At 40.3% G+C, this 26,761-nt stretch overlaps 1 protein-coding gene across 8 annotated transcripts in view; it reads left to right on the top strand.

The window, feature by feature from the left end:
- MID2 (midline 2) overlaps positions 1 to 26,761 on the top strand; it is a 108,693-nt gene that overhangs the window by 25,885 nt on the left and 56,047 nt on the right. For all 8 annotated transcript variants that reach the window (XM_067724172.1, XM_067724171.1, XM_067724169.1 and 5 more), the window contains one exon: positions 2,976 to 3,071. In XM_067724172.1, coding sequence (XP_067580273.1) covers positions 2,976 to 3,071 — 96 coding nt within the window. The remainder of the gene's footprint in view (positions 1 to 2,975; positions 3,072 to 26,761) is intronic.

The following is a 26,761-nucleotide window of genomic DNA, read 5'->3' as shown; positions in this document are numbered from 1 at the left end:
CTCTCCTCCTAACCAGTGCCCCTGCCCCCAGGCTCTCCTGTCTTAGTCTGCCCCACATAGGTTGATCTCATAAATGCAGCCCTGATTATGTCATAATCTTGCTCAAAACAACCTACAACCAAGATGACTCTACCCAGCAAGGATCTCATTCAGATTTGATGGAGAAATTAAAACCTTTACAGACAAGCAAAAGCTGAGAGAGTTCAGCACCACCAAACCAGCTTTACAACAAATGCTAAAGGATCTTCTCTAGGCAAGAAACACAAGAGAAGGAAAAGACCTCTAATAACAAACCCAAAACAATGAAGAAAATGGGAACAGGAACATACATATCGATAATTACCTTAAATGTAAATGGACTAAAAGCTCCCACCAAAAGACACAGACTGGCTGAATGGATACAAAAACAAGACCCATATATATGCTGTCTACAAGAGACGCACTTCAGACCTAGAGACACATACAGACTGAAAGTGAGGGGATGGAAAAAGATATTCCATGCAAATGGAAACCAAAAGAAAGCTGGAGTAGCAATTCTCATATCAGACAAAGTAGACTTTAAAATAAAGACTATAAGAAGAGACAAAGAAGGACACTACATAATGATCAAGGGATCGATCCAAAAGCCTTTGGTAAACCCCTACTGCTTTCAAAAATAGATACAGACTCCTCACCTAGACATTTAAGACCTTCATAATAGGGCCTCTGTCTCCATTTCCAGCCTGTGCCCCTCTATTTTCTTGTACCCTCTGTTCTAGTCAAACTCACCTCTGTTCCCTGGATGTGTCCTATGCTTTATTCCCTTTTGCTCATGCTACTCCCTGTGCCTGGAACGCCCTGCCTGCCTCCATCTCTGTCTATTAAAATCCTGCTTATCCTTCAAGACCCAGCATAATTTCACCTCCTCTTTATCTCTGAAGTCAAACCACCTTGAATAGAGTAGGTGCCCAATACCTTTTGTATTAAGTAGAAATGAAATACCTTTTGTATTAAATCTCCGAACTGCCATTTCTTTTTTTTCCCCCTGACATCTACTTAGCTTAGAACTCATGTCCACATCAACAATTGCGGCCCTTTGTTTTTCCTTTTTCTCTCCCTTTTTCCTTGCTGAGGAGAAGACCACAGATTGAGATGGTGGTGGGGTTAAAGAAGGCCAGGGGAGACACTGTATCCAAGCCAAGAAAAATGGAATAAATGGTGAAAAAATCACTCCCATGGGCATAAAGCCAAAGAAACCAAGCGAGATCTGGCCAGAAGCAGAGATTAAGCTGATTCTCATAATCCAGATTGAGAACAAGTGAGATCAGACTGCCTGTCCTAGAAATACATATATCTGTGGGAATACTCCTCTGGGATGGATTCATGGGACAGTGCCAAGGGTACTAAGGAGCCACAACTACCTAGCGGAGAAGAAAGGGGCCAACACGAGTCCTCTCCCCTTCTTCCCACTATCCCTTGCCCCCTCTCCCCCCTGCCCGCCCCGCCCAAAGCATGCACTTTGAACAGCTATGAACCATAGGAACCATGGAGACAGCAATGAAGCAATGAACACAACCAAGGGAAGGAATGCTGTGCTAGCAGGATAAGGACCAGGAAGTTGGGGTATTCCATTTGGAACAAACTTTGTGGGGATGTCGGGATGGTGAGTGAGAGAGGAGTGGATATTGGGGCAGGTCCTGGAAGAAGCAGCCGTCAGAGCTGAAGACTTGGAAATGAGGAGGAATAAAAAAAGCCCATTACCAATCTAGAGTGAATAACATTCTATTTTGTTCACATGAGGAATGTAAGAGAGTAGCTTGCTCAACTGAAAATATGCGAGGAGGTCTTAGTACTGTTTTAACTTATGTTATAATAAACAGATTTGCAAAGCGCTGCTAATGTTTCCCTAAAAGGATCTATGTCCCAGTAAACAACAGTAAACAATGGATGTCCTGTCTTGATACATACAGCTAGGCTTTGCATTTTGAAGTCTGGCATTTCTGTAGGCTATTGCTTAGTGCCAAAGGAGGGAAGCTGTGAGATACAACGCTAGATTTTGATGAATTCCACACTGAAAATGCCATCTTTTTTTCTGAAGGAACCTACTGATAAATATAAAGTGTTATCAACAAAGGCAAAAAAATCATGGACTACTGGGGCAAAGCTGTATCTGAAGACTAGAGACCTGGATTCCAGTCCTAGCTTTGCTACATACTAGTTATATGACTGTGCAAAACACTTTAAGCCCACTCTGCAGCTCAGTTCTCTCATCTGTAAAATGCTGACATCTCCTACTTCATAGACTGTCATAATTATTAAATGATATGTATGAAATTGCCTAGCATAGTGTCTGACAAGTAGTAATTGCTCAATAAATTATAGTTTTCTTAGTCAACTCATCTGTAAAAAAGAGAGAATAAAATCTGTTCTCCCAATGTCACAGGATTACTATGAGGGCAAAATGAGATATTGACTATGAAATACTTTTTTTTTTTTTTGGCGGTACGCGGGCCTCTCAGTGTTGTGGCCTCTCCCGTTGCGGAGCACAGGCTCCGGACGCGCAGGCCCAGCGGCCATGGCTCACGGGCCCAGCCGCTCCGCGGCATGTGGGATCCTCCCGGACCGGGGCACAAACCCGTGTCCCCTGCATAGACAGGCGGACTCTCAACCACTGCGCCACCAGGGAAGCCCCTATGAAGTACTTTTAAAGGTTAAAAAATATTATAGAAAACATAAAGTTGCTTTAATGTTATTAAATTCCTACATTCACAAAGTCATGAATGTCATTTTTTCCCCAATAATGACAGTCTGGAGCAAATGTACAGCATTATTACTTGCACCTAGAACAGTGCTTGGCCCATGTGCAACGAATCTTTGAAATATTTGTTTACTGACTGACTGATTTCCACGTGATACTGGGTCTCAAACTCATTGAACATGTCTTCTTTTTTCCCCTCTTCCCCGTTTCCCTCTGGCTTCATACTCTGCGATGGCAGCAAACTCTGGAGATGAACCTCACCAACCTGGTTAAGCGCAACAGTGAACTAGAAAATCAAATGGCCAAGCTAATACAGATCTGCCAGCAGGTTGAGGTATGTAACAGAAACATCTGTCATTCTTTCGAAGAACCTGGATCAGGCGATCCTTTTGGGGGGACTTGTTTTGTCAGAGTGTAGCTCGGACATTTGGAGTGAAGGGCTGAATGATCATTGTAAGAAGTCTCATTCCTTTAGGATGCCTGTTCCAAGAAAAGTGGCAGATAGCTATTGTTTAAAAAATAATAATAAGTGGTGGTGGTGGGTTGGAGAGACATCAGTCCCAGGGGCAATCCCTTCTCCTTTTCCAGTAGCAGGTGGTGTGAGAATCCAACATGAAGTGTGTTTCTTTCTTCATCAGACTGAACATCCTAGCTCTTTAAAAAGATTGCTAGGGAGTAAGGGAAGTTGGGAACCCCAGGTCCTCAGGGTAGAGCGAGGTTTGTTCAGTGCAATATTGTTTCTATAAGAATATCATCAGAACTGCTTCTCCTCTTCCTAACCTCTCCTCCCTTCTTCCCCATGCACCTTACCTGGTCCTCACTCGTCGCCTTTCCACTTATTCTTGTCATCAACAAATGGTATCTGTGTTAGAGTTATCTGTGAATTATCAAGTGTTGTACCATATGAGATTATCTACATCAGATCTCAGAACAGAGCCTACAAGAGGAGTCGACCTCTTCATAAGTGGACATAATAAAACAAAGATGTTATTTCTCTCTTTTTTGCAAGAGTGTGAAACTTCAGCCATAGCATTTGGTTTTGTGTTGCTTTTGTTGAAGAGGTGATGGTAGGTAGGGCTTAAAGTGTAAACAGGGTCGGGTAAAATATTATACAGGACTCCTCATGGGCAGTGGTTGGATAAAAATGTTTCTGTTTATAAACCTGATAGTCTAGTTCTAATCTTACTTGTATGACAGAAAATGTAATGGTTCAAGTTTATTTTATTTTAAGCAATAAAATAATTTTATTAAGATCTCATCTCTTAATACCTCCTGGGGAGTCCTATTTAAGAGAATGTGGAGAGTTTTCTTATAAGGCAAATAATCTTCTTATATAAGTAACCACTCCTGATTGTTTGAATATCTTAAAGTATTGGGTTTCTTAAAGTAGATTTTTGTTGTATGATGAGCATACCATAGCAATTTAATCCCTGCTGGGCACTCCATTTGTGGAAGAGACTGGTGCTATAGGTAGAGTACACAGGATACCAGTTAAACTCAGGTGTGAGATTATGGAATGGGGTGGGGAATTTAGGAAGAAGCATAAGGAATGGAAAGAAAGAATGCTGGAATGTAAGTTGGAAAGTTGGTTTCTGAACTTGACTCTGTCATTAACCGGTAGTATGAACTTGAGTAAGTCATCTAGCCTCTCAACTTCAGTGTCCTTACCTATAAAATGAGGGATTGAACTGAATACATGACCTTCAGTGTCACTTCCAGATTTCTCAAGTCGTGATTCTATGAATGGTTGCTTTCTTTATTCTTTTCTTTTTCTCTTCGGTCTCATCCTTTCCAAGAGGGGAGAAGCAAAACAAGGCATTTTAGAGTGGTTTTCAACTATTCAGATTCCCTTTATGTTCTACTCTATCAAAGCTTCTGATTATGCTGTTAGATTACAGTATAAGAAACCCACACTGGTGAAGAGACAAGGAAGTATTGTGAGCAGGAGACAAGATAAGAAATCCCTTGGTTTAGAATTTACATGATTGAGGGTGGGGCAACATCTCATAGTGAATAAAATGTGGTTAGAAATTGTAATCATCACTTCCTCATTCTCATCAAAAAGTTATTTAAGTAGAGAGCAAGTTGTAGTCAAATTAGCAAAGTAAGCAGTTTATTTTCATTGCTTATTCACTTTAGCACCTCTCTAACATTTTATCATTCCACCCCCCTGCACCGCCCCCGCCCAGGGAGTTTATCACTCTGGCCAGCCTCACCCAAACATAGCCCTGTTCCAACCTTTCCCAGCCCATCGCACCAATCAAACCTTTATGATTCAGGGCCCTACTCTTTTCAAGTGGCAAGGAGCTAGTCTCATAAAATAGTGCATCATTGTGTTAGTGGAGGAGGACTCATCCTGGTCCTCCAGGTTATAGGTGATGTTTTCACAGTGCCTTTCTGAAGTTAGTATTCCTGCTTGAGCCTTCAGGAGCTAACACTAGTGGTGCCAAATGTAAGCAAAGTAGGTGGGAAAAGTAGCCCCATGGCAACCAGTAAAGGAAGGGTTTAAGAGACTCCCTCGGGATGCTTACTAATCCTCGGCCAATCGTCTGCTCTGGTACACAAAAGGTCACCTTTTATTAATACTTACTTATGCATAGCACTGTACCAGGTACAAAGAAAACAGCATAGACACAGTATTTACCCTCTGGGGGCTTACATGTTATACAAATCCACCCTGATGTGGATACACATGTGCAAGAAATACAGACAATGGAATTGAAATGTTAACTGAGAATTGGGAAAGAATCTTGAGATACTGCATTACATGTCAAGGGCGAGAGTGTATTTTGGGAGTTAACTTCATGGTCTTATTCAGTTTAGGATTCTGTCTTTGATAGGGGCCCTACAGGATGGTTTATGGAAGGCCATGGCTGTGCTCTATGACATCATCCCTTCTGAAAGGTTAGGGGTGTGCCCTAACTTCCCCATAATAATAGGGTGAATCCAGGGTACTTATTATGTTCGTTCAGCACAGAGCCTGTGTGTCCAGAAGGCTTCAAGACAAGCCCTGGGATTAGAAATGCAGTTAAAGAAGAGATTTGAGACTTCATAAATGCTTACAAATACTTTATAAAATGAAATAAATAGTAGGATACTTTCATGTAAGCCAGACATTAAGGGGTGGTTTGAATTTTTTTCATTTTATCTAATCCAGATTTGTCTATTGGGAATGACTATATTCACAGTGTAAACCAGGCATTTCACATCGGGCGGGGGTGGAGGATACCAGCTAAGGCCCTTCTGAGAAAACTAGAATAGGCTATTTTCCTGCCAAACCTGTTCCCCTTCCTGATTGTCTGCAAATGTTTTTGTCACAGATTGACTTTTCATAAAAGAGCCATAAATACTGCCTCCCTCTCCTGGTTCTTTCTCCCTGTTCTCTATTCTCCTCAGAAAGTAAACAAAGCTGCAGTCTTCCTATTATTACAGAAACAGAGATTAGGATCACCACAGATTTGTTAGCTGAATTCTTTGGTAATGCAGCCTGTTAGAGTCACTGCCCAGCTTTCAGAATTCAGTGGATAGGCAGCTGGAAAATATTTTCTGTCGGGGCTGGAGAACATGGGAAGGAGGGAGAGGCAGGCCCAAGACTCCTTTAATCTGGTTAAGGAAGGGCATGCTCTGACCTTGCTACTCTGGCCACTTGATCTCTATATATAGTTCTTTGTCCGGTCTCATCAGGCATCCTTTGTTTACATTTCCAAAGGAAATCTCTGTTTAATGCATAGCCAAGGGAAAATGTATACCAACAGATGAATAGTTCCTCTTGGCTTCCAAGTCTGCATGGTTTTGTGAATAAATAAGCATTCCGGAAAATATTGAGGGGAAGAAAAATGGTTAAATACTTAGTAATCAGTCAGGCAACAACATTTCTTGAGCAAACGCGATGTACTCAGTGTGGTAGGTCATTTGGGGGTTACAAAAGAAACATATTTTTTTGATGACCTCCAGAAACTTTTATTAGTCTAGCTAGGGACAACCCAGTATCGAGAGAGAAAGAGGAGTATTTATAACACAGCGTGCAGTACAGGGAGCACAGATGAATGTAGTATAGCCCTTCTGTGTTTACTTTTTTAGTCTTCTTGTTAACTTTTAGGGCATGGAGCACATTAAAGCATTGTCCTGGCTATTTCGTGTGCCATCTGTTTTCCTCCCCTCCAGAACTGCTGCAGGACAAATGGGTTGGTCCATCCCAGAAGCTCCATGGGCAGATTGATTTCTTTCTGGCTCTTCTCAAGCCTTTTAAGGGGCTGGGTGGCATGGCTGTTTAGCATTAAGAGAATGAAAAAAGAAAGGAGATGAGCTGGAAGAGAGGGAAAGGCTTCCCTTAGTTTGGGGAATTTCAGCTTTTCATCTTGCCACCAGGGCTTTGCTCCAGTAACTTTCAGAAGTCTTAGAGCTCAAACCGTAGGTGGCTTGGAGTTCTCCCCTTTCTGCTCATGTTGCTCATTGAAATGGTATTTGGTTTGGGAAGAGCAAGACTCAATGTCTGACTACTTCTCCAAGCATAAAAATAAGTGTCTTAATAGAAATTAGTTAAAAAAACACACCACTATGGATGACTTCAGCAGATGATCCTGAAATGTTTTAGAGTGGTCGGGCTAGAAGCAATAATAGAATCTAAATCATTAAAGCACAAATATGTTTGTTGGAGGGCTCTTCTGCAAGCACGGAGGACATGATAAAATGAAGGAATGATTAGACTGAAGTAAGTGTGATTAGGGAAAATTTAATGGATAAAATGCATTTTAGCCAAATGTTGCAGGAAGAAAAATAAATTCCTCCCTCTGCTGAGACAGAGAGCAGTGATATTAATGGAGGTGAAAATGAGCAAATTGTATGGGCAAAGTGGTACACTATGCACTAGGTATACACTGGGTATATAGAGATAAATAGCAAATGGTCCCCGACCTCAAGGAACTTGCTTAACAGGTAAAATGTCAAATATAATGTGAAGTGATGATTACTGTAATGAAGGTAAGTGCAAGATGACAAGCTAGCATAGAGAAAGAAACAACTAAGTCTGCCTGAGGGACTTAGGAAGGACTGCAAAATGGAAATAAAAATCAAATTGTCTTGAAATAAGAGTAGAATTTTGCCCAAAAAATGAGAAAAGGGAGCAAAGGGAACACCATGTGGGAACATAGAAGGGTAAACAGCATAGAGGTGTTCAGGAAATCACAGAAGTTTGGTTCAGCCAGAATGTGAGATGTGACATCATTGCAAGAGGTGAGTGTGGAGAAGTAGCTAGGGCCTGGATAGTGAAGGGCCTTGTATGCCATGCATAGGTGTTTGGACTTTGTCCTGAACACTCTAGGGACCCATGGAAGGATTTAAAGTAGGTGAATAACTGGATAAGGTCTTCATTTTAGGATTGCTCTGGCTGTAGTATGCAGGATGGAGCAAGGATCAGGGGTCAAAACTGAAGGTAAAGAGACCAGTTCGGTGGCTTTTCCTGATCCATGCAGAGATGAAAGCCCAACCTAAGGCAATGGCAGTAGGGCTAGGGAGCAGGGGATAAATTCAAAACACATTTGTAGTAGGTAGAATCAATATGACTTGGTGGTCAGTTAGATGCAGTGGGTAGAGAGATGAGAGAATAGTAGGGTGATCTATAGGTTTCTGGCTTGGGTAACTGAATGGACGTGTTTCCTTTAACTAGGTTAGGAAATAGATGGAGTTCTTTTTATTTTTTAAATTTTAACATTTTTTTTGAATTTTATTTTATTTTTTAATACAGCAGGTTCTTATTATTTATCTATTTTATACATATTAGTGTATATAAGTCAATCCCAATCTTCCATTTCATCCCCCCCCACCCCACTGCTTCCCTCCCCCCTTGGTGTCCATACGTTTGTTCTCTACATCTGTGTCTCTATTTCGGCCTTGCAAACTGGTTCATCTGTACCATTTTTCTAGATTCCACATATATGCATTAATATACAATATTTGTTTTTCTCTTTCTGACTTACTTCACTCTGTATGACAGTATCCAAGTGAATCCACGTCTCTCTACAAACGACCCAATTTCGTTCCTTTTTATGGTTGAGTAATATTCCATGGTATATACATACCACATCTTCTTTATCCATTCATTTGTTGATGGGCATTTAGGTTGCTTCCATGTCCTGGCTATTGTAAATAGTGCTGCAATGAATACTGGGGTGCATGTGTCTTTTTGAATTATGGTTTTCTCTGGGTATATGCCCAGTAGTGGGATTGCTGGGTCATATGGTAGTTCTGTTTTTAGTTTCTTAAGGAACCTCCATACTGTTCTCCACAGTGGCTGTATCACTTTACATTCCCACCAACAATGCAAGAGGGTTCCCTTTTCTCCACACCCTCTCCAGCATTTGTTGTTTGTAGATTTTCTGATGATGCCCGTTCTGACTGGTGTGAGGTGATACCTCATTGTAGTTTTGATTTGTGTTTCTCTACTAATTAGTGATGTTGAGCAGCTTTTCATGTGCTTCTTGGCCATTTTTATGTCTTCTTTGGAGAAATGTCTATTTAGGTCTTCTGCCCATTTTTGGATTGGGTTGTTTGTTTCTTTAATATTGAGCTGCCTGAGCTCTTTATATATTTTGGAGACTAATCCTTTGTCCGTCGATTCGTTTGCAAATATTTTCTCCCATTCTGAGGGTTGTCTTTTCATCTTGTTTATGGTTTCCTTTGCTGTGCAAAAGCTTTGAAGTTTCATTAGGTCCCATTTGTTTATTTGGGTTTTTATTTCCATTACTCTAGGAGGTGGATCAAAAAAGATCTTGCTGTGATTTATGTCAAAGAGTGTTCTTCCTATGTTTTCCTCTAAGAGTTTTATAGTGTCCGGTCTTACATTTAGGTCTCTAATCCATTTTGAGTTTATTTTTGTGTATGGTGTTAGGGAGTGTTCTAATTTCATTCTTTTACATGTAGCTGTCCAGTTTTCCCAGCACCACTTATTGAAGAGCCTGTCTTTTCTCCATCGTATATCCTTGCCTCCTTTGTCATAGATTAGTTGACCCTAGGTGTGTGGGTTTATCTCTGGGCTTTCTATCCTGTTCCATTGATCTGTATTTCTGGTTTTGTGCCAGTACAATACTGTCTTGATTACTCTAGCTTTGTAGTATAGTCTGAAGTCAGGGAGTCTGATTCCTCCAGCTCCGTTTTTTCCCCTCAAGATTCCTTTGGCCATTCGGGGTCTTTTGTGTCTCCATACAAATGTTAAGGTTTTTTGTTCTAGTTCTGTAAAAAATGCCATTGGTAATTTGATCGGGATTGCATTGAATCTGTAGATTGCTTTGGGTAGTATAGTCATTTTCACAATGTTGATTCTTCCAATCCAAGAACATGGTATATCTCTCCATCTCTTTGACTCCTTTCATCAGTGTCTTATAGTTTTCTGAGTACAGGTGTTTTACCTCCTTAGGTAGGTTTATTCCCAGGTATTTTATTCTTTTTGTTGCAATGGTGAATGAGATTGTTTCCTTAATTTCTCTTTCTGATCTTTCATTGTTAGTGTATAGGAATGCAAGAAATTTCTGTGCATTAATTTTGTATCATGCAACTTTACCAGATTCATTGATTAGCTCTAGTAGTTTTCTGGTGGCATCTTTAGAATTCTCTATGTATAGTATCATGTCATCTGCAAACAGTGACAGTTTTGCTTCTTCTTTTCTAATTTGTATACCTTTTATATCTTTTCCTTCTCTGGTTGCCATGGCTAGGACTTGCAAAACTATGGCGAATAATAGTGGTGAGAGTGGACATCTTTGTCTTGTTCCTGATCTTAGAGGAAATGCTTTCAGTTTTTCACCATTGAGAATGATGTTTGCTGTGGGTTTATCATGTATGGCCTTTATTATGTCGTATATAGCATAGGTCCCCTCTATGCCCACTTTCTGGAGAGTTTTTTATCATAAATACGTGTTTAATTTTGTCAAAAGGTTTTTCTGCATCTATTGAGATGATCATATGGTTTTTATTCTTCAGTTTGTTAATATGGTGTATCACATTGATTGATTTGTGTATATTGAAGAATCCTTGCATCCCTGGGATAAGTCCCACTTGATCGTGGTGTATGATCCTTTTAATGTGTTGTTGGATTCTGTTTGCTAGTATTTTGTTGAGGATTTTTTTTTTCAGTACGTGGGCCTCTCACTGTTGTGGCCTCTCCCATTGTGGAGCACAGGCTACGGACGTGCAGGCTCAGCGGCCTTGGCTCACGGGCCCAGCCGCTCTGCAGCACGCGGGATCTTCCCAGACCGGGGCACGAACCCATGTCCCCTGCATCAGCAGGCGGACTCTCAACCACTGTGCCACCAGGGAAGCCCTTTGTTGAGGATTTTTGCATCTATATCTATCAGTGATATTGGTGTGTAATCTTCTTTTTTTGTAGTATCTTTGTCTGGTTTTGGTATCAGGGTGATGGTGGCCTCATAGAACGAGTTTGGGAGTGTTCCTTCCTCTGCAAATTTTTGGAAGAGTTTGAGAAGGATGGGTGTTAGCTCTTCTCTAAATGTTTGTTAGAATTCACCTGTGAAGCCATCTGGTCCTGGACTTTTGTTTGTTGGAAGATTTTAAATCACAGTTTCAATTTCATTACCTGTGATTGGTCTGTTCATATTTTCTGTTTCTTCCTGGTTCAGTCTTGAAAGGTTATACCTTTCTAAGAATTTGTCCATTTCTTCCAGGTTGTCCATTTTATTGGCATAGAGTTGCTTGTAGTAGTCTCTTAAGGTGCTCTGTATTTCTGCGGTGTCAGTTGTAACTTCTCCTTTCTTATTTCCAATTTTATTGATTTGAGTTCTCTCCCTCTTTTTCTTGATGAGTCTGGCTAAAGGTTTGTCAGTTTTGTTTATCTTCTCAAAGAACCAGCTTTTAGTTTTATTGGTCTTCGATATTGTTTTCTTTGTTTCTATTTCATTTATTTCTGCTCTGATCTTTATGATTTCTTTCCTTCTACTAACTTTGGGTTTTGTTTGTTCTTTTCTCTAGTTCATTTAGGTGTGAGGTTAGATTGCTTATTTGAGATTTTTCTTGTTTCTTGAGGTAGGATTGTATTGCTATAAACTTCTCTCTTAGAACTGCTTTTGCTGCATCCCAGAGGTTTTGGATTGTCATGTTTTCATTGTCATTTGTGTCCAGGCAGTTTTTGATTCCCTCTTTGATTTCTTCAGTGATCTGTTGATTATTCAGTAACATATTGTTTAGCCTCCATGTGTTTTGTGTTTTTTACGTTTTTTTCCCTGTAATTGATTTCTAATCTCATAGTGTTGTGGTCGGAAAAGATGCTTGATATGATTTCAGTTTTCTTAAATTTCCTGAGGCTTGATTTGTGACCCAAGATGTGATCTATCCTGGAGAATGTTCCGTGTGCACTTGAGAAGAAAATGTAATCTGCTGTTTTCCGATGGAATGTCCTATAAATATCAATTAAATCTATTTGGTCTGTTGTGTCATTTAAAGCTTGTGTTTTCTTATTAATTTTCTGTCTGGATGATCTGTCCATTGGTGTATGTGAGCTGTTAAAGTCCCCCACTATTATTGTGTTACTGTTGATTTCCTCTTTTATAGATGTTAGCAGTTGCCTTATGTATTAAGGAGCTCTTACATTGGGTGCGTGTGTATTTATAATTGTTATTATCCTCTTCTTGGATTGATCCCTTGATAATTATGTAGTGTCCTTCCTTGTCTCTTATAACATTATTTATTTTAAATTCTATTTTATCTGATACAAGTATTGCTACTCCAGCTTTCTTTTGATTTCCATTTGCATGGAATATCTTTTTCCATCCCCTCACTTTCAATCTTTGTGTGTCCTTAGGTCTGAATTGGGTCTTTTGTAGACAGCATATATATGGGTCTTCTTTTGGTATCCATTCAGCAAGCTGTGTCTTTTGGTGGGAGCATTTAATCTATTCACATTTAAGGTAATTATCGATATGTAAGTTACTATTACCATTTTCTTAATTGTTTTGGATTTGTTTTTGTAGGTCCTTTTCTTCTCTTGTGTTTTCCACTTAGAGAAGTTCCTTTAGCATTTGTTGTAGGGGTGGTTTGGTGGTGCTGAATTCTCTTCACTTTTACTTGTCTGTAAAGCTTTTGATTACTGTCAAATCTTAATGAGATCCTTGCCGGGTAGAGTAATCTTGGTTGTAGGTTCTTCCCTTTCATCACTTTAAACATTTTGTGCCACTCCCTTCTGACTTGTAGAGTTCCTGCTGATAAATCAGCTGTTAACCTTATGGGAGTTCCCTTGTATGTTATTTGTCGTTTTTCCCTTGTTGCTTTTCATAATTTTTCTTTGTCTTTAATTTTTGTCAATTTGATTACTATGTGTCTTGGTGTGTTTCTCCTTGAGTTTATCCTGCCTGGGACTCTCTGCACTTCCTGGACTTGGGTGGCTATTTCCTTTCCCATGTTAGGGAAGTTTTTGACTACAATCTCTTCACATATTTTCTCTGGTCCTTTCTCTCTCTCTTCTCCTTCTGGGACCCGTATAATGTGAATGTTGTTGCGTTTAATGTTGTCCCAGAGGTCTCTTAGGCTGTCTTCATTTCTTTTCATCTTTTTTCTTTATTCTGTTCAGCAGCAGTGAATTCCACCATTCTGTCTTCCAGGTCACTTATCCATTCTTCTGACTCAGTCATTCTGCTATTGATTCCTTCTAGTGTATTTTTCATTTCAGTTATTGCATTCATCTCTGTTTGTTTGTTCTTTAATTCTTCTAGGTCTTTGTTAAACATTTCTTGCATCTTCTTGATCTTTGCCTCCATTCTTTTTCCGAGGTCCTGGATCATCTTTACTATCATTATTCTGAATTCTTTTCTGGAAGGTTGCCTATCTCCACTTCATTTAGTTGTTTTTCTGGGTTTTTATCTTGTTCCTTCATCTGGTACATAATCCTCTGCCTTTTCATCTTGTCTATCTTTCTGTGAATGTGGTTTTCGTTCCACAGGCTGCAGGGTTGTAGTTCTTCTTGCTTCTGCTGTCTGCCCTCTGGTGGATGAGGCTGTCTAAGAGGCTTGTGCAAGCTTCCTGATGGGAGGGACCGGTGGTGGGTAGAGTTGGGTGTTGCTCTGGTGGGCAGAGCTCAGTAAAAGTTTAATATGCTTGTTGCTTGTCTGCTGGTGGGTGGAGCTGAGTTCCCTCCCTCTTGGTTGTTTGGCCTGAGGCGACCCAGCACTGGAGGCTACAGTCTCTTTGGTGGGGATAATGGCGGACTCCAGGAGGGTTCACACCAAGGAGTACTTCCCAGAACTTCTGCTGCCAGTGTCCTTGTCCTCATGGTGAGACACAGCCATCCCCCGCCTCTGCAGGAGACCCCCCAACACTAGCAGGTAGGTCTGGTTCAGTCTCCTATGGGGTCACTGCTCCTTCCCCCTGGGTCCTGATGTGCACACTACTTTGTGTGTGCCCTCCAAGAGTGGAGTTTCCCCCAGTCCTGTCGAAGTCCTGCAGTCAAATCCCACTAGCCTTCAAAGTCTGGTTCTCTGGGAATTCCCCCTCCCGTTGCCGGACTCCCAGGTTGGGAAGCCTGACGTGACGTGGGGATCAGAACCTTCACTCCAGTGGGTGGACTTCTGTGGTATAATTGTTCTCCAGTTTGTGAGTCACCCACCCAGTGGTTATGGGATTTGATTTCATTGTGATTGTGCCCCTCCTGCCATCTCATTGTGGCTTCTCCTTTGTCTTTGGATGTGGTGTATCTTTTTTGGTGAGTTCCAGTGTCTTCCTGTTGATGATTGTTCAGCAGTTAGCTGTGATTCCGGTGCTCTCGCAAGAGGGATTGAGAACACATCCTTCTACGCCACCATTTTGAACCAGTCTCCCCAGAGTTCTTTTTAGACATGTGAGGTTTGTTGTGCTGTCAGTCAGAGAGTCTTGTAGGAAATGCCTATTGGACAGCTGGCTGGATCTGGAGGTCAGGAGAGAGGTCTGGGAAAGGGATAAAGACTTGGGAGTCATCTAAGTGGCACTGAAAGCCACGGAGAATGTACAATGTACAATGAGAAGAAAGCCTAGGGCACAGAAATCCAATTGTTTGTCACTCAGAATACAAAAACAAACTGAATTTACAAAAATAAATGGAAAGACTGTGGAGCTTTTTATGAGATTACTGAGGGTTGGCGTGTGTTTAAAAAATTAAATATCAGGAGGAAATTTTTCATTTGTGGGAATAGTCAACATTTTAGAAATTACCTCTGTAAAGACTATAATAATAAGTGACACTTAATGAAGATTTTTCATATATTGCAGGTAATCACTTTATATGTGTTAACTCATTTAATCCTCACAACACTATGAAGTAAACACTTATTATTCTTGCTTTACAGATAAAGACATTGAGATACAGAGAGATTGAAGTGATTTGCCAAGGTCATGCTGCTAGTAGGTAACAGAGTGGGGATTTGAACTCAGGCACTTTAGCTCCAGAGCCTCTGCCCCTAACCACCCCATTATACTTCCTTTTGCAAGGCCAAGGTACACATCACTTGGATGTCCCTTGTTTACCACCAGTGGTTCCTGACTCATCATGAGGATGGCTTGTAGTCAGTAAGGAGAATGATATATGGGTGTGAATTCTGGAAGAAAGCAAAAGAGAAACAGATGGAGCAGAAGGGAGGAAGAAAACTGACAAAACAGAGGCTGAAAATAGCAAAGGAAGAGAGGCCTTCAAGGTGTGGAACTTTTGATAGAGTCCATTGGAGCAGCACCATTATACAGGAAGATATCATTAATGACCTTTGAGGGAGAAGGTTCAGTGGAAAGGTGAGGATAGAGTCAGAGAGGTCAAAGAGAAAGTAAGTTGCAAGGAAATGCACGCTGTGAGAAGTTTGATCGTGAAAGTGAAGAGGGAAATAGAGTGGTAGTTATTATCCTTTTGAAGTGCAAAACAATCAGACTCACAAACACTCGTACAATATTCTAGTTGTTTATTTTGTTACTGGGTAGCTAACAGTAGGAGTCACTAGATCCACTGACTCTGACCACACATACTTCATTTCCCATCCTGACTTGGCTTCCAGCCATCTTTCCAATCCTGGGCCCTCCTGCCCAGCTCCAAGCCTCAGTTTCTACAATTCACTCCTCCTAGAAAGTGTGTAGGTTCTGGGATGCAATGTGATGTGGTAGCTTTGGAGTTGGGCATACTAGCTGTGTAACCTTGGACACACACATAACTTCTCTGAGCCTCAGTTTCATTATCTATGACACTTAGACTAATCATATTTTGAAGGGAAAGGTAGTACATGTAAAACACTTGCTACTGTAATTGGCAGATAGTCAAGGCTCAATAAATGGTAGTAGCAGTAGCAGCAGCAGCAGCAGTGACAATAGGAGCGGTTGTTAGTATTAATCGTACTAGTAGTACTAGCAGTATTTCTGGGCACCTCACCTTTGCCAGAGATTCCTAGCCCTAACCTCAGGACTTCTGGAGGATCATCGTTATTTCTGAGGGTGGGGAAAACAGTCAGTCCCCAGTGCTCACAATCAATCTTAAATTTAACACATGAACCAGAACTTTCCTTGGGAAGGGCGAGTGGTAATGAAATTACAGCACTAAAAATGTTGGAAATCTCAGCCATATGGCCCTATTTAATCACCCACCAACAACTGTGCAAAGGTGGTACACTAAAAAGGGTTATTATGTTCAATAAGCTGCCGGTTTTCAGTTACTGAATTAAACAAATTTTATTTAGTATGGAAAAATTCACTGCCCTTCTTTACTTAAGTAAACTTGCCTGTTATCCTGCCCAAATTCCTCTTGATTACTGCCCCAAAGCAAAGGCAAAAGAAAAGTTTTGGGGAGGGACAGATGCTTTCACCTCTAGTGGTTTTAAAAACAGAGAGTTAGTTCCAGTTGCACAGCAACTGTTAGTTCCAGTTGCACAGCATAGCGATTCAATATTTATTTGGGATTTTAAAATGTTTATTAGCCAGAATGTTCTGTATTTTTGTGGGAGATGGAAGAGCAAGAGCAGCAGACTTAATACTAAGCTCCTGAGGACGATTTGGGCTACCAGTGCCTGGTGAAAATGAAATAGCTATTTTGAAACCAGTGTGGAATTATGGGTGGAGAAAATGGTTTTCATGAACAATGGGAAATAAGTACATAGTGACTTAGTCAGTCTCTGCATTTATACTACTGAAATGACTAATTCAGAGTATTATATTCAATCTTATTAAGTATATGGCAATTAATATTTAATATAGATGAAAAACCTAAGTCAACTGTGCAATCTGAAGTGTGGGCATAGCCTATTTTTATACTAGCAAAGAAAGTGCTTTATAATTTTCCAGATACCTAATGTGCTTGATTCTTTTTCAAAAAACTCTATGACAATTCTTGATATATTCCAGTGAAATAAAATTTTTGAGGACATTAAAGGTTGCATTTGAAACATTTGGAGCGTATGGACACATGACAGGGTTGTAAGGATAAAATGAGTTAGGATGAACATTGTTTTCCCTCCCCTCCTCCCCCATATCTATAGGGCATATAAACTTTCCAGTGTGGCCATGTTTTCATAGTCAGAACAGTTCATACAGGCATGCACTCTTGTTCTGTTTTTGCCCTTTTTTTTTTTCAGTGCAGTGAAGCTCATTTTATAGCTCCATTCCCCATCTGCTGCCTTCTTCCTCCAGTTCCCGTTTCTCAGTGTTCAAATTCTATGTTAAATGACCAGAACACTTGCCTAATGTTGGACTCTTCTGCTTCCTCCGCTCTTTGCACAATCCACCCAAGTTCCCCATTTCCAATGTGCTCTTGGAAAGTTGGTGGAATTCTAATAATTCCAGTTAAAGCCCTATCAAGCCTACCCTGTACCTTTAAATGTTTCCAGTTCCACCCCTACCTCCAATCTCTCTTGCCATCAACCCATCCAAAATACCAAACAAATAAAACAAAACAAAGACCAAAAAAAACCCTAAAATGGAAATGACTACCACTATAACAGACATGCACACAGCCCTTGAAACGCCCTTTCTGTCTCTTCCTGTCTAGAAGAGTCCAGCTGTATGATATGGTAAGCAGAGATTGGGAGTGGGAGAGAATCGTATTTGAATCATATGTGCTGGTCTTTGTGCTAGAGGCATTCTTGTTTCTAATCTCAGTGTTTATGACGACCCTGTGATAATGTTGGTGATATCCCCATTTTACAAATGAGGAACCTGAGAGTGAGAGAAATTAGATGACTTATTCAAGGTCACACATAGAGTAAGCTCGGGCTCTGTCTTGCATCTCTCTGACTCTGAAGTCCATGTTCTTTCCGCTGCACTATTTGTTTACTTGCCACGGATTCACTTGTGTTCAGATAGAAAGGAGACGGCTTAGGATGTCCACTGATTTTCCTCCCTTCATTAAACAGCTCCAGAAGAATAGATGATCTACTGGGGGCCTTGGCATTCCTGACTCCATGGTAAGCCTCTTATGTACCTGTATTTGATAGCCCAGAGTGGCTCTCTGTCCTAACAGCCCTTCGTGGGGTTAGGAAGCAGAGGGAGAATGGCTGCTGGAGTTGGCAGAAGGAAGCAGTAGTGCCTACAGTTAAGGCACTTACTTGCTCAGATTATTTTTGGGCCATGAGACCCAAGTCAGGGGTTGAACACAGAGTGGGCAGCTCCAGGTATCGATACTGACCATGGTCATGCGGTCAGTTTACTGTGGGACCCACACTTCCTTCCTGAGACTGTCTTGCTGGGTCATCCTAGGGCATGACTGTTGTCTCCATGCGACACAGATTTTCTTAATTATTACAAAAGAGTTTGGCAGTAAAGATTTACTCTCAAAAAGTGTCCTTAATCTTATCATACTTTGACTATAACTAATAAATATAATACCCCAGTGACTGCAAATATATGGATCTCCTCAGAAAAAGTGCATATATTGTTACTATTTTTAAAAATTCAATTTATTTAAAAAAAATAGAAACAGTTCACCCATTTCTCCCATCCCACCCCCATCCCTCACCTCTGGCAACCACCAATTTGTTTTGTATCTATGAGCTTATTTTTTTTTAATATTTTTTACATCTTTATTGGAGTATAATTGCTTTACAATGGTGTGTTAGTTTCTGCTTTATAACAAAGTGAATCAGTTATACATATACACATGTTCCCATATTTCTTCCCTCTTGCGTCTCCCTCCCTCCCACCCTCCCTATCCCACCCCTCCAGGCGGTCACAAAGCACCGAGCTGATCTCCCTGTGCTATGCGGCTGCTTCCCACTAGCTATCTACCTTACATTTGGTAGTGTATATATGTCCATGCCTCTCTCTTGCTTTGTCACAGCTTACCCTTCCCCCTCCCCATATCCTCAAGTCCATTCTCTAGTAGGTCTGTGTCTTTATTCCTGTCTTACCCCTAGGTTCTTCATGACATTTTTTTTCTTAAATTCCATATATATGTGTTAGCACACGGTATTTGTTTTTCTCTTTCTGACTTACTTCACTCTGTATGACAGCCTCTAGGTCAATCCATATCCCTACAAATGGCCCAATTTCATTCCTTTTTATGGCTGAGTAATATTCCATTGTATATATGTACCACATCTTCTTTATCCATTTACCTGTCGATGGACATTTTGGTTGTTTCCATGTCCTGGCTATTGTAAATAGTGGTGCAATGAACACTGGGGTACATGTGACCTTTTGAATTATGGTTTTCTCAGGGTATATGCCCAGTAGTGGGATTGCTGGGTCATATGGTAGTTCTATTTTTAGTTTTTTAAGGAACCTCCATACTGTTCTCCATAGTGGCTGTACCAATTCACATTCCCACCAGCAGTGCAAGAGTGTTCCTTTTCTCCACAACCTCTCTAGAATTTATTGTTTGTAGATTTTTTGATGATGGCCATTCTGACCGGTGTGAGATGATATCTCGTTGTAGTTTTGATTTGCATTTCTCTAATGATTAATGATGTTGAGCATTCTTTCATGTGCTTCTTAGCCATCTGTATGTCTTCTTTGGAGAAATGTCTATTTAGGTCTTCTGCCCATTTGTGGATGGGGTTGTTTGTTTTTTTGTTATTGAGATGCATGAGCTTATTTTTTTTAATTAAAAAAAATTTTTTTTAGATTCCACATATAAGAGAGATCATACAGTATCTGTCTTTCTCTGCCTGACTTATTTCAGTTAGTATAATGCCCTTGAGGGCCATCCATATTGTCACAAATGGCAAGATTTCGTTCTTTTTTTATGACTGAATAATATTCCATTATAGAAGTATATCGCAATTTCTTTATCCGTTCATCCACTGATGAACACTTCGATTGTTTCCATGTCTTAGCTATTGTAAATAATGCTACAATGGACCCGGGGGTGCGTATTTTTCAATTAGTGTTTTCATTTTCTTGGGGTAAATACTTGGAAGTGGAGTTGCTGGATCATATATGGTAGTTCTATTTTTAATTTCTTGAGGAACCTCCATACTGTTTTACATAGCAGCTGCACCAATTTACATTCCCACCAAAAGTACACAGGGGTTTTCTCCACAAGGTTCTTACTGCCTATGTTTTCTTCTAGGAGCTTTATGGTTTGGGGTGTTATGTTCAAATATTTAATCTATTTTGAGTTAATTTTTGTGTATGGTATTAGGTAGTGGTCCAGATACATTGTTACTATTAACAGTGGGCCCATGTCCTTTGATGGAATGATTATTGAGAAGTGCATGTACACCCACGGAATCAGCTATTTACCACCTCAGGACAGAAAGAGAATTCCACATCTCAGCCCATTCCCACTACCTCTCCTCTCACCTACATCATATCTCGAATCTAAGTTTACCCCATCTCAGGCAGTTCTAGGAACTCATTACTCCTAAAAGCTTTATATGCTCTTTATAAGATTCATTTAATCTTTACAATAACCCTATGAGATAAGTATTATTATTATTCTCATTTTACAGACGGGGAACCTGAGGCACAGGGCAGGTAACTAATTTGTACAAAGTCACACAGGGAGTAAGTGGCAGAGTGAGGGTTTGTATCCAGTTAGGCTCTAGAATTCATGCTCTTAATCACTATGCTGTATTAAAAGTGAAAGGCAAAGCTAACCAGATCACTTAATGGCTCTATGTGCAGTGCCTTCCAAGTTGCTGATTACTGTGCCTATGATCTGGGTAAGGACAGACGTCTGTCTATATAACCAGTCTTGGTGTGTTATGTGAATGTGTGTCCATGTGGGAAGGACATGATGTGTATCTGGAGCAGTGTTTAGGCATGCCCTTCTTTGTGGTGATAAGCTTCCTATAGAACATGCATCTTAGCACCCTTGCATATGCTATGCATCTCTCTATTTCATACATGGCTGACTGAGCGTTCATGTCGTGTATGTGTGTGTGTGTGTGTGTGTGTGTGTGTGTGTGTGTGTGTGTGTGTGTGTAGGGGGTATATTGTAAAGAGGATATATGTGGAAAGAAGAACATGTCTAGTGAGAGAATTAGTGTTTAATTAATTAAACATTAAACTGGGTTGTGAGGACTGCTTTGACATCTGTTTTTTTTTCCCCTCAAAGGGTTCTTTCCAAACCCTCGGAATTTTCCCCATATAGGGGAAGAAACTGGGAAACAACTAGAGGAGGTTGTCTTTTGTTTCCTCTGATTGGAAACATTGTCTCTTGTGTTCAGAGCAGTTTTTCAGCCCTCTTTTCCTCCATATCCCAGGCCTGTTCCACTTTCTTCTAGTAACATCAAAAGCATGAGACAATCATTGGCTTTGGAATAATTTCTAAACCAATAAAACTTTAGCCAAAAGATTGCATTGTACCAATGAGAGTCCATGTCGCATAGAATCACACACTTCTGCCTTTAGCTCCTCCACTCCCAATCTATATACAGGTAGTCACGCATTGGCACACAATGGCAGGCTTACGAGTGCACAAAGACGTCTTCTTTGAAACATCTCAGGTGGAGGGGCAAGCACAGGACAGGAGGAGGATTAGAGAAGAGGGCGAGAAGACCAGGCAGGAAGGGATCACAATGGTACACTGTGAGAAAGTATGTGAAAAGGAAGGGGGAAACAATCATAAGATGCCAGTTTAGTATATAGTGCACATAACAACGAAATTCTTGCCAAATCTGTGACGTGTTCTAGGATCTGAAGAGCTCTGAATCTTCTAGCCTCCTGGGGCTATTCTGGGCTTCTGATTGCCACCGAGTCATCAGCCAAGAAATCCAAACTATTTTAGGAGGATTCCATTGGCTTTCGAATGAAGTGGAATTTATATTATATTGGTAGCACAGATAGAACATTTTATTTAAGAAGAATCTGATCTCACAGGTGAGTAGGCAAATTGCATATTGTCTGCAGGCCGGGGAGTAGAATTAAACATCTTCATGCTTTCGCATTCCATTTCTGTCAATAACAGGATATTGGCAGCAAACCATCTGAAAAAAAACCCACTGACCTACAGCACCATGCTTAATGCTAACCTACTGTACAGCTGGTAACACAGTGACACATCGTTAGCCCAGGCGGTAAAAGCAAATGGTGTTCCCAGGATATTAGCGTTTACTATTTATGGCCTTCCTTTTAAAAAAATAACTACCCTTATAGAGAGTCAGTAAAACTTCTGTCACTTTTCCTATGTGAACCTTTATCAAAAGGTATTTATTAAACTCCACTCAGTGCTTAGCATTGTGCTAAGTACTACGGGGGACTAGAGCAGGTATGTAAGTCACTATCCTTCTCTTCAAGGACATTATAGTCTAGTTGGGGAAACAAGAACTAACAGTATAAGCAATGGTAAACAATATAAAATAATTGGGTCCTCAATTGTGTGATGAGGGCTATAGGAGTTCAGAGGAGAGGGAGATCAAAGAAGGCTGACATTATCATCACTCTCATCAATAGCTAACATTTGTTGATACTTAAAATGTGCCAGGGGGCTTCCCTGGTGGCGCAGTGATTGAGAGTCTGCCTGCCGATGCAGGGGACACGGGTTCGTGCCCCAGGCCGGGAAGATCCCACATGCCGTGGAGCAGGTGGGCCCGTGAGCCATGGTCCGGAGCCTGTGCTCCGCAACAGGCCACAACAGTGAGAGGCCCGCGTACTGCACAAAAAAAAAAAAAAAAAAAGTGTGCCAGGTATTGTGCTAAGTGCTTTACACATATTATCTCATTTAATACTCTCAGCTACCTCTGAGATAAGCATTATTATTATTATCCCCAAAAGATAAGGAAACTCAGATAACTAAGTGACTTATCCAAGGGGAGTAATAAAACCTGAGACTTAGAGAGGCAAGGAAGGACCTGATCAAAAAGGACCTTAAGAGCCATGTTAAGAAGTTTGTAATTCATCCCGAGGTCAGAGGGAGGCCAGTTGAAAATTAGAACGAAGTCGTTTTAAGCCTGGGAGGAGTGTGTTTTTTTAAAAGATTATGCTGCCTAACTGCTGGATTAAGAACACACTTTGTATTGGGAAGATACAGACCAGAGACAGAGGGACCAGTTAGATGACTATTGTAGCATAGTGCCTGTATTAGGCACTCAATGCCTATTTGTTGGATGGCTGGATAGATTAAGGAAGAGATTCTAGTGGACAGAACTAGTGAAGTAATAATAAAGGATAGAAAGGGATAGGTTCAAATTATATTTAGGAGGTAAAATATATGGGATTTAATGATTAATTGGATGTGGAGGATGAGAAAGAGAAGTTAAGAACAATGCCCAGGATTTCTGAGGGGCTGGTGATGCCATTCATTCATTTAGGGAGTATTAGAGAAGAATCAGATTTAATGGAAAAGTGTGGGGGAAGGAGATGAGTTCAGTTTTGGAAACACTGATTTTTATGGTTCCTGTGGTTATACAAATTAAAGTGTCCAGTAAACAGTTAGATATATGGGTCTAAATTTCAGGAGGGAGATTTAGGATGGAGAGAAAGATAAGTGAGGCAAATAGGGATCTTTTTGGGGTGACAGAATTATTCTAAAATTGGATTGTGGTAATGGTTGCACAGTTCTGTAAATTAATAAAAACTCATTGAATTCTCTAGCAGCACTATTTACAATAGCCAAGACATGGAAGCAACCTAAGTGTCCACCAACAGATGAATGGATAAAGAAGATGTGGTACATATATACAATGAAATATTACTCAGCCATAAAAAAGAATGAAATAATGCCATTTGCACCAACATGGTTGGACCTAGAGGTTATCAAACTAAGTCAAGTAAGTCAGACAGAGAAAGACAAATATCATATGATGTCACTTACATGTGGAATCTAAAAAATAATACAAATGAATATACAAAATAGAAACAGACTCACAGACTTAGAAAACAAACTTATGGTTACCAAAGGGGAAAAGTGGGGAGAGGGATAAATTAGGAGTGTGGGATTAACAGATATACACTACTACGTATAAAATAGATAAGCAACAAGGATTTGCTACATAACACAGGGAACAATATTCAGTATCTTATAATACCTATAATGGAAAATAATCTGAAAAAATATATGAAAAAAATCATTGAATTCTCCACTTAAAATAGATGAATTTTAGGTATGTAAATTGTATCTCAATAAAGCTCCTTTTTTTTTTTTTTTTGCCACGCCACGCAGCATGTGGGATCTTAGTTCCCTGACCAGGGATTGAACCTGCACCCCCTGCATTGGAAGCACAGAGTCTTAACCACTGGATCACCAGGGAAGTCCCAAATAAAGCTTTTTTTAAAAAAAGATAAGCAAGGCACTGGCATATAGGTGGTATTGAGGCCTTAAAACTGGATAAGGTTGGGCTTCCCTGGTGGCGCAGTGGTTAAGAATCTGCCTGCCAATGCAAGGGACACAGGTTCGAGCCCTGGCCAGGGAAGATCCCACATGCCGCAGAGCAACTAAGCTCGTGCTCCACAGCTACTGAGCCCACGTGCCACAGCTACTGAAGCCCGCACACCTAGAGCCTGTGCTCTGCAACAAGAGAAGCCACGACAATGAGAAGCCCGTGCACTGCAATGAAGAGTAGCCCCCACTCGCCACAACTAGAGAAAGCCAGCGCACAGCAACAAAGACCCAACACAGCCAAAAATAAATAAATAAATAAATAATTTTTTTAAAAAAATGGATAAGATCACAAAAGACTGAGGGTGATAGAATTCTTGGAATACTGGCATTTAAGGTTCAGGCAAAGGAGTTAGAGTGATCAGAAGGAAAACTAGGAGAGTTAGTGTCATGGAAGCCAAGGGAAGAGAGCATTTCCAGAAGAAGTAAATGGATGATTTTTTTTAAACTATAGGAGAGACTTAAATATCTTTAAATGTCAATGGGATCCAGGAACCAGTTGACAGAGAGAGGTTGAATGAAGGAGAGAGAAGGGAAGATTGATTAAGTGAGGACCCCAAGAGGGCAGGAGAGGATGAGTTGCAGAGCACAGGTAGAGGGATGAACTTTCTAGAGGAAGAGAGACACCACTTTTTTATAATGCTAGAAGAGGGCAGGATGGCTGAGGATGCAAGTATGTTTGTTTATTTGTTTGTTTTGAGAATTTGAGGGAATTTTCTGGAATGAGTACTATTTTCTTTGTGAAGAAGGAAGTAAAATCATTTGCTATGATTTTATTGAATATTATGAGTGAGAAGGGAGGTGGTGGCTTTGGAGCTTTGAGGACTGTGGAGATTTGAATAAGCTACTGTGGAGAGGTGGAGAGAGCTGTCAAGAGAATCACTAATATAGGATTAGTAGGAAACGTTGAGAGCCTGTTTGAAGCTGGACACCACGAATTTAAAGGGGAATCAATCTATGCTTGTGTGATCAGCATATAGGTCGCACTTAAACCCACAAGAATCAAAATGTTGCTTAGGTGAGAAGAAGGATGGAGATGTGTGTGTGTGTGTGTGTGTGTGTGTGTGTGTGTGTGTGTGTGTGTATACAACAGATAAAAGGTTAATATCACTAATATTGGAGATATCCAATATTGTATTATTATATTAGTGATGTTAACCTTTTATCGTCTCATGTTGTGATTTTTTTCCTGGTTTGTCATTTATCTGTATTTTCCTATGTCTTTTAGTTTTTCTGGCTTGTGGAGGAAGGTCTCCCCTCCTTAAACATTGTTTTCATATTTTCAGTGGTTTTCTTTTCTGTATTTCAAGCCTTTAGTATACCTGGAATTTATTTTAGGGTACAAAGTTTTGAAATTTATCTTAGGATATGTAGTTTTGTTTTCTTCCAGATAAATAACTCCTATGCCAAGACCATTTATTCACACAACAGTCCTTTTCCCATTGCCATATATTGGGTTTCCATATGTAGTTGTACCTATTCTAGACTCTACTCTGTTCTAATGATTTAATTTTCTATTCTTATGCCAATACCGTACTATTTTGATCATGGTGGCTTCACGGTAACTTTTTTTTAAACATCTTTATTGGAGTATAATTGCTTTACAATGGTGTGTTAGTTTCTGCTGTATAACAAAGTGAATCAGCTATACATATACATATATCCTCATATCTCCTCCCTCTTGCGTCTCCCTCCCACCCTCCCTATCCCACCCCTCTAGGTGGTCACAAAGCACCGAGCTGGTCTCCCTGTGCTATGCAGCTGCTTCCCACTAGCTATCTAGTGTATATATGTATATATATGTATATATCAGTGTATATATGTCCATGCCACTCTCTCACTTCGTCCCAGCTTACACTTCCCCCTCCCGTGTCCTCAAGTACATTCTCTATGTCTGCATCTTTATTCCTGTCCTGCCCCTAGGTTCTTCAGAATCTTTTTTTTTTTTTAGATTCCATGTATATATGTGTTAGCATACAGTATTTGTTTTTTCTCTTTCTGACTTACTTCACTCTGTATGACAGTCTCTAGGTCCATCCACCTCACTACAAATAACTCAGTTTCATTTCTTTTTATGGCTGAGTAATATTCCATTGTATATATGTGCCACATCTTCTTTATCCATTCATCTGTCGATGGACACTTAGGTTGCTTCCATGTCCTGGCTATTGTAAATAGAGCTGCAATGAACATTGTGGTACATGACTCTTTTTGAATTATGGTTTTCTCAGGGTATATTCCCAGTAGTGGGATTGCTGGGTCAT

The sequence above is a fragment of the Pseudorca crassidens genome, chromosome X (assembly GCF_039906515.1).
Source record: "Pseudorca crassidens isolate mPseCra1 chromosome X, mPseCra1.hap1, whole genome shotgun sequence".
Lineage (NCBI taxonomy): Eukaryota > Metazoa > Chordata > Mammalia > Artiodactyla > Delphinidae > Pseudorca > Pseudorca crassidens.
The sequence above is the reverse complement of the archived record's forward strand: the minus strand, read 5'-3'. Positions and strand labels throughout refer to the sequence as shown.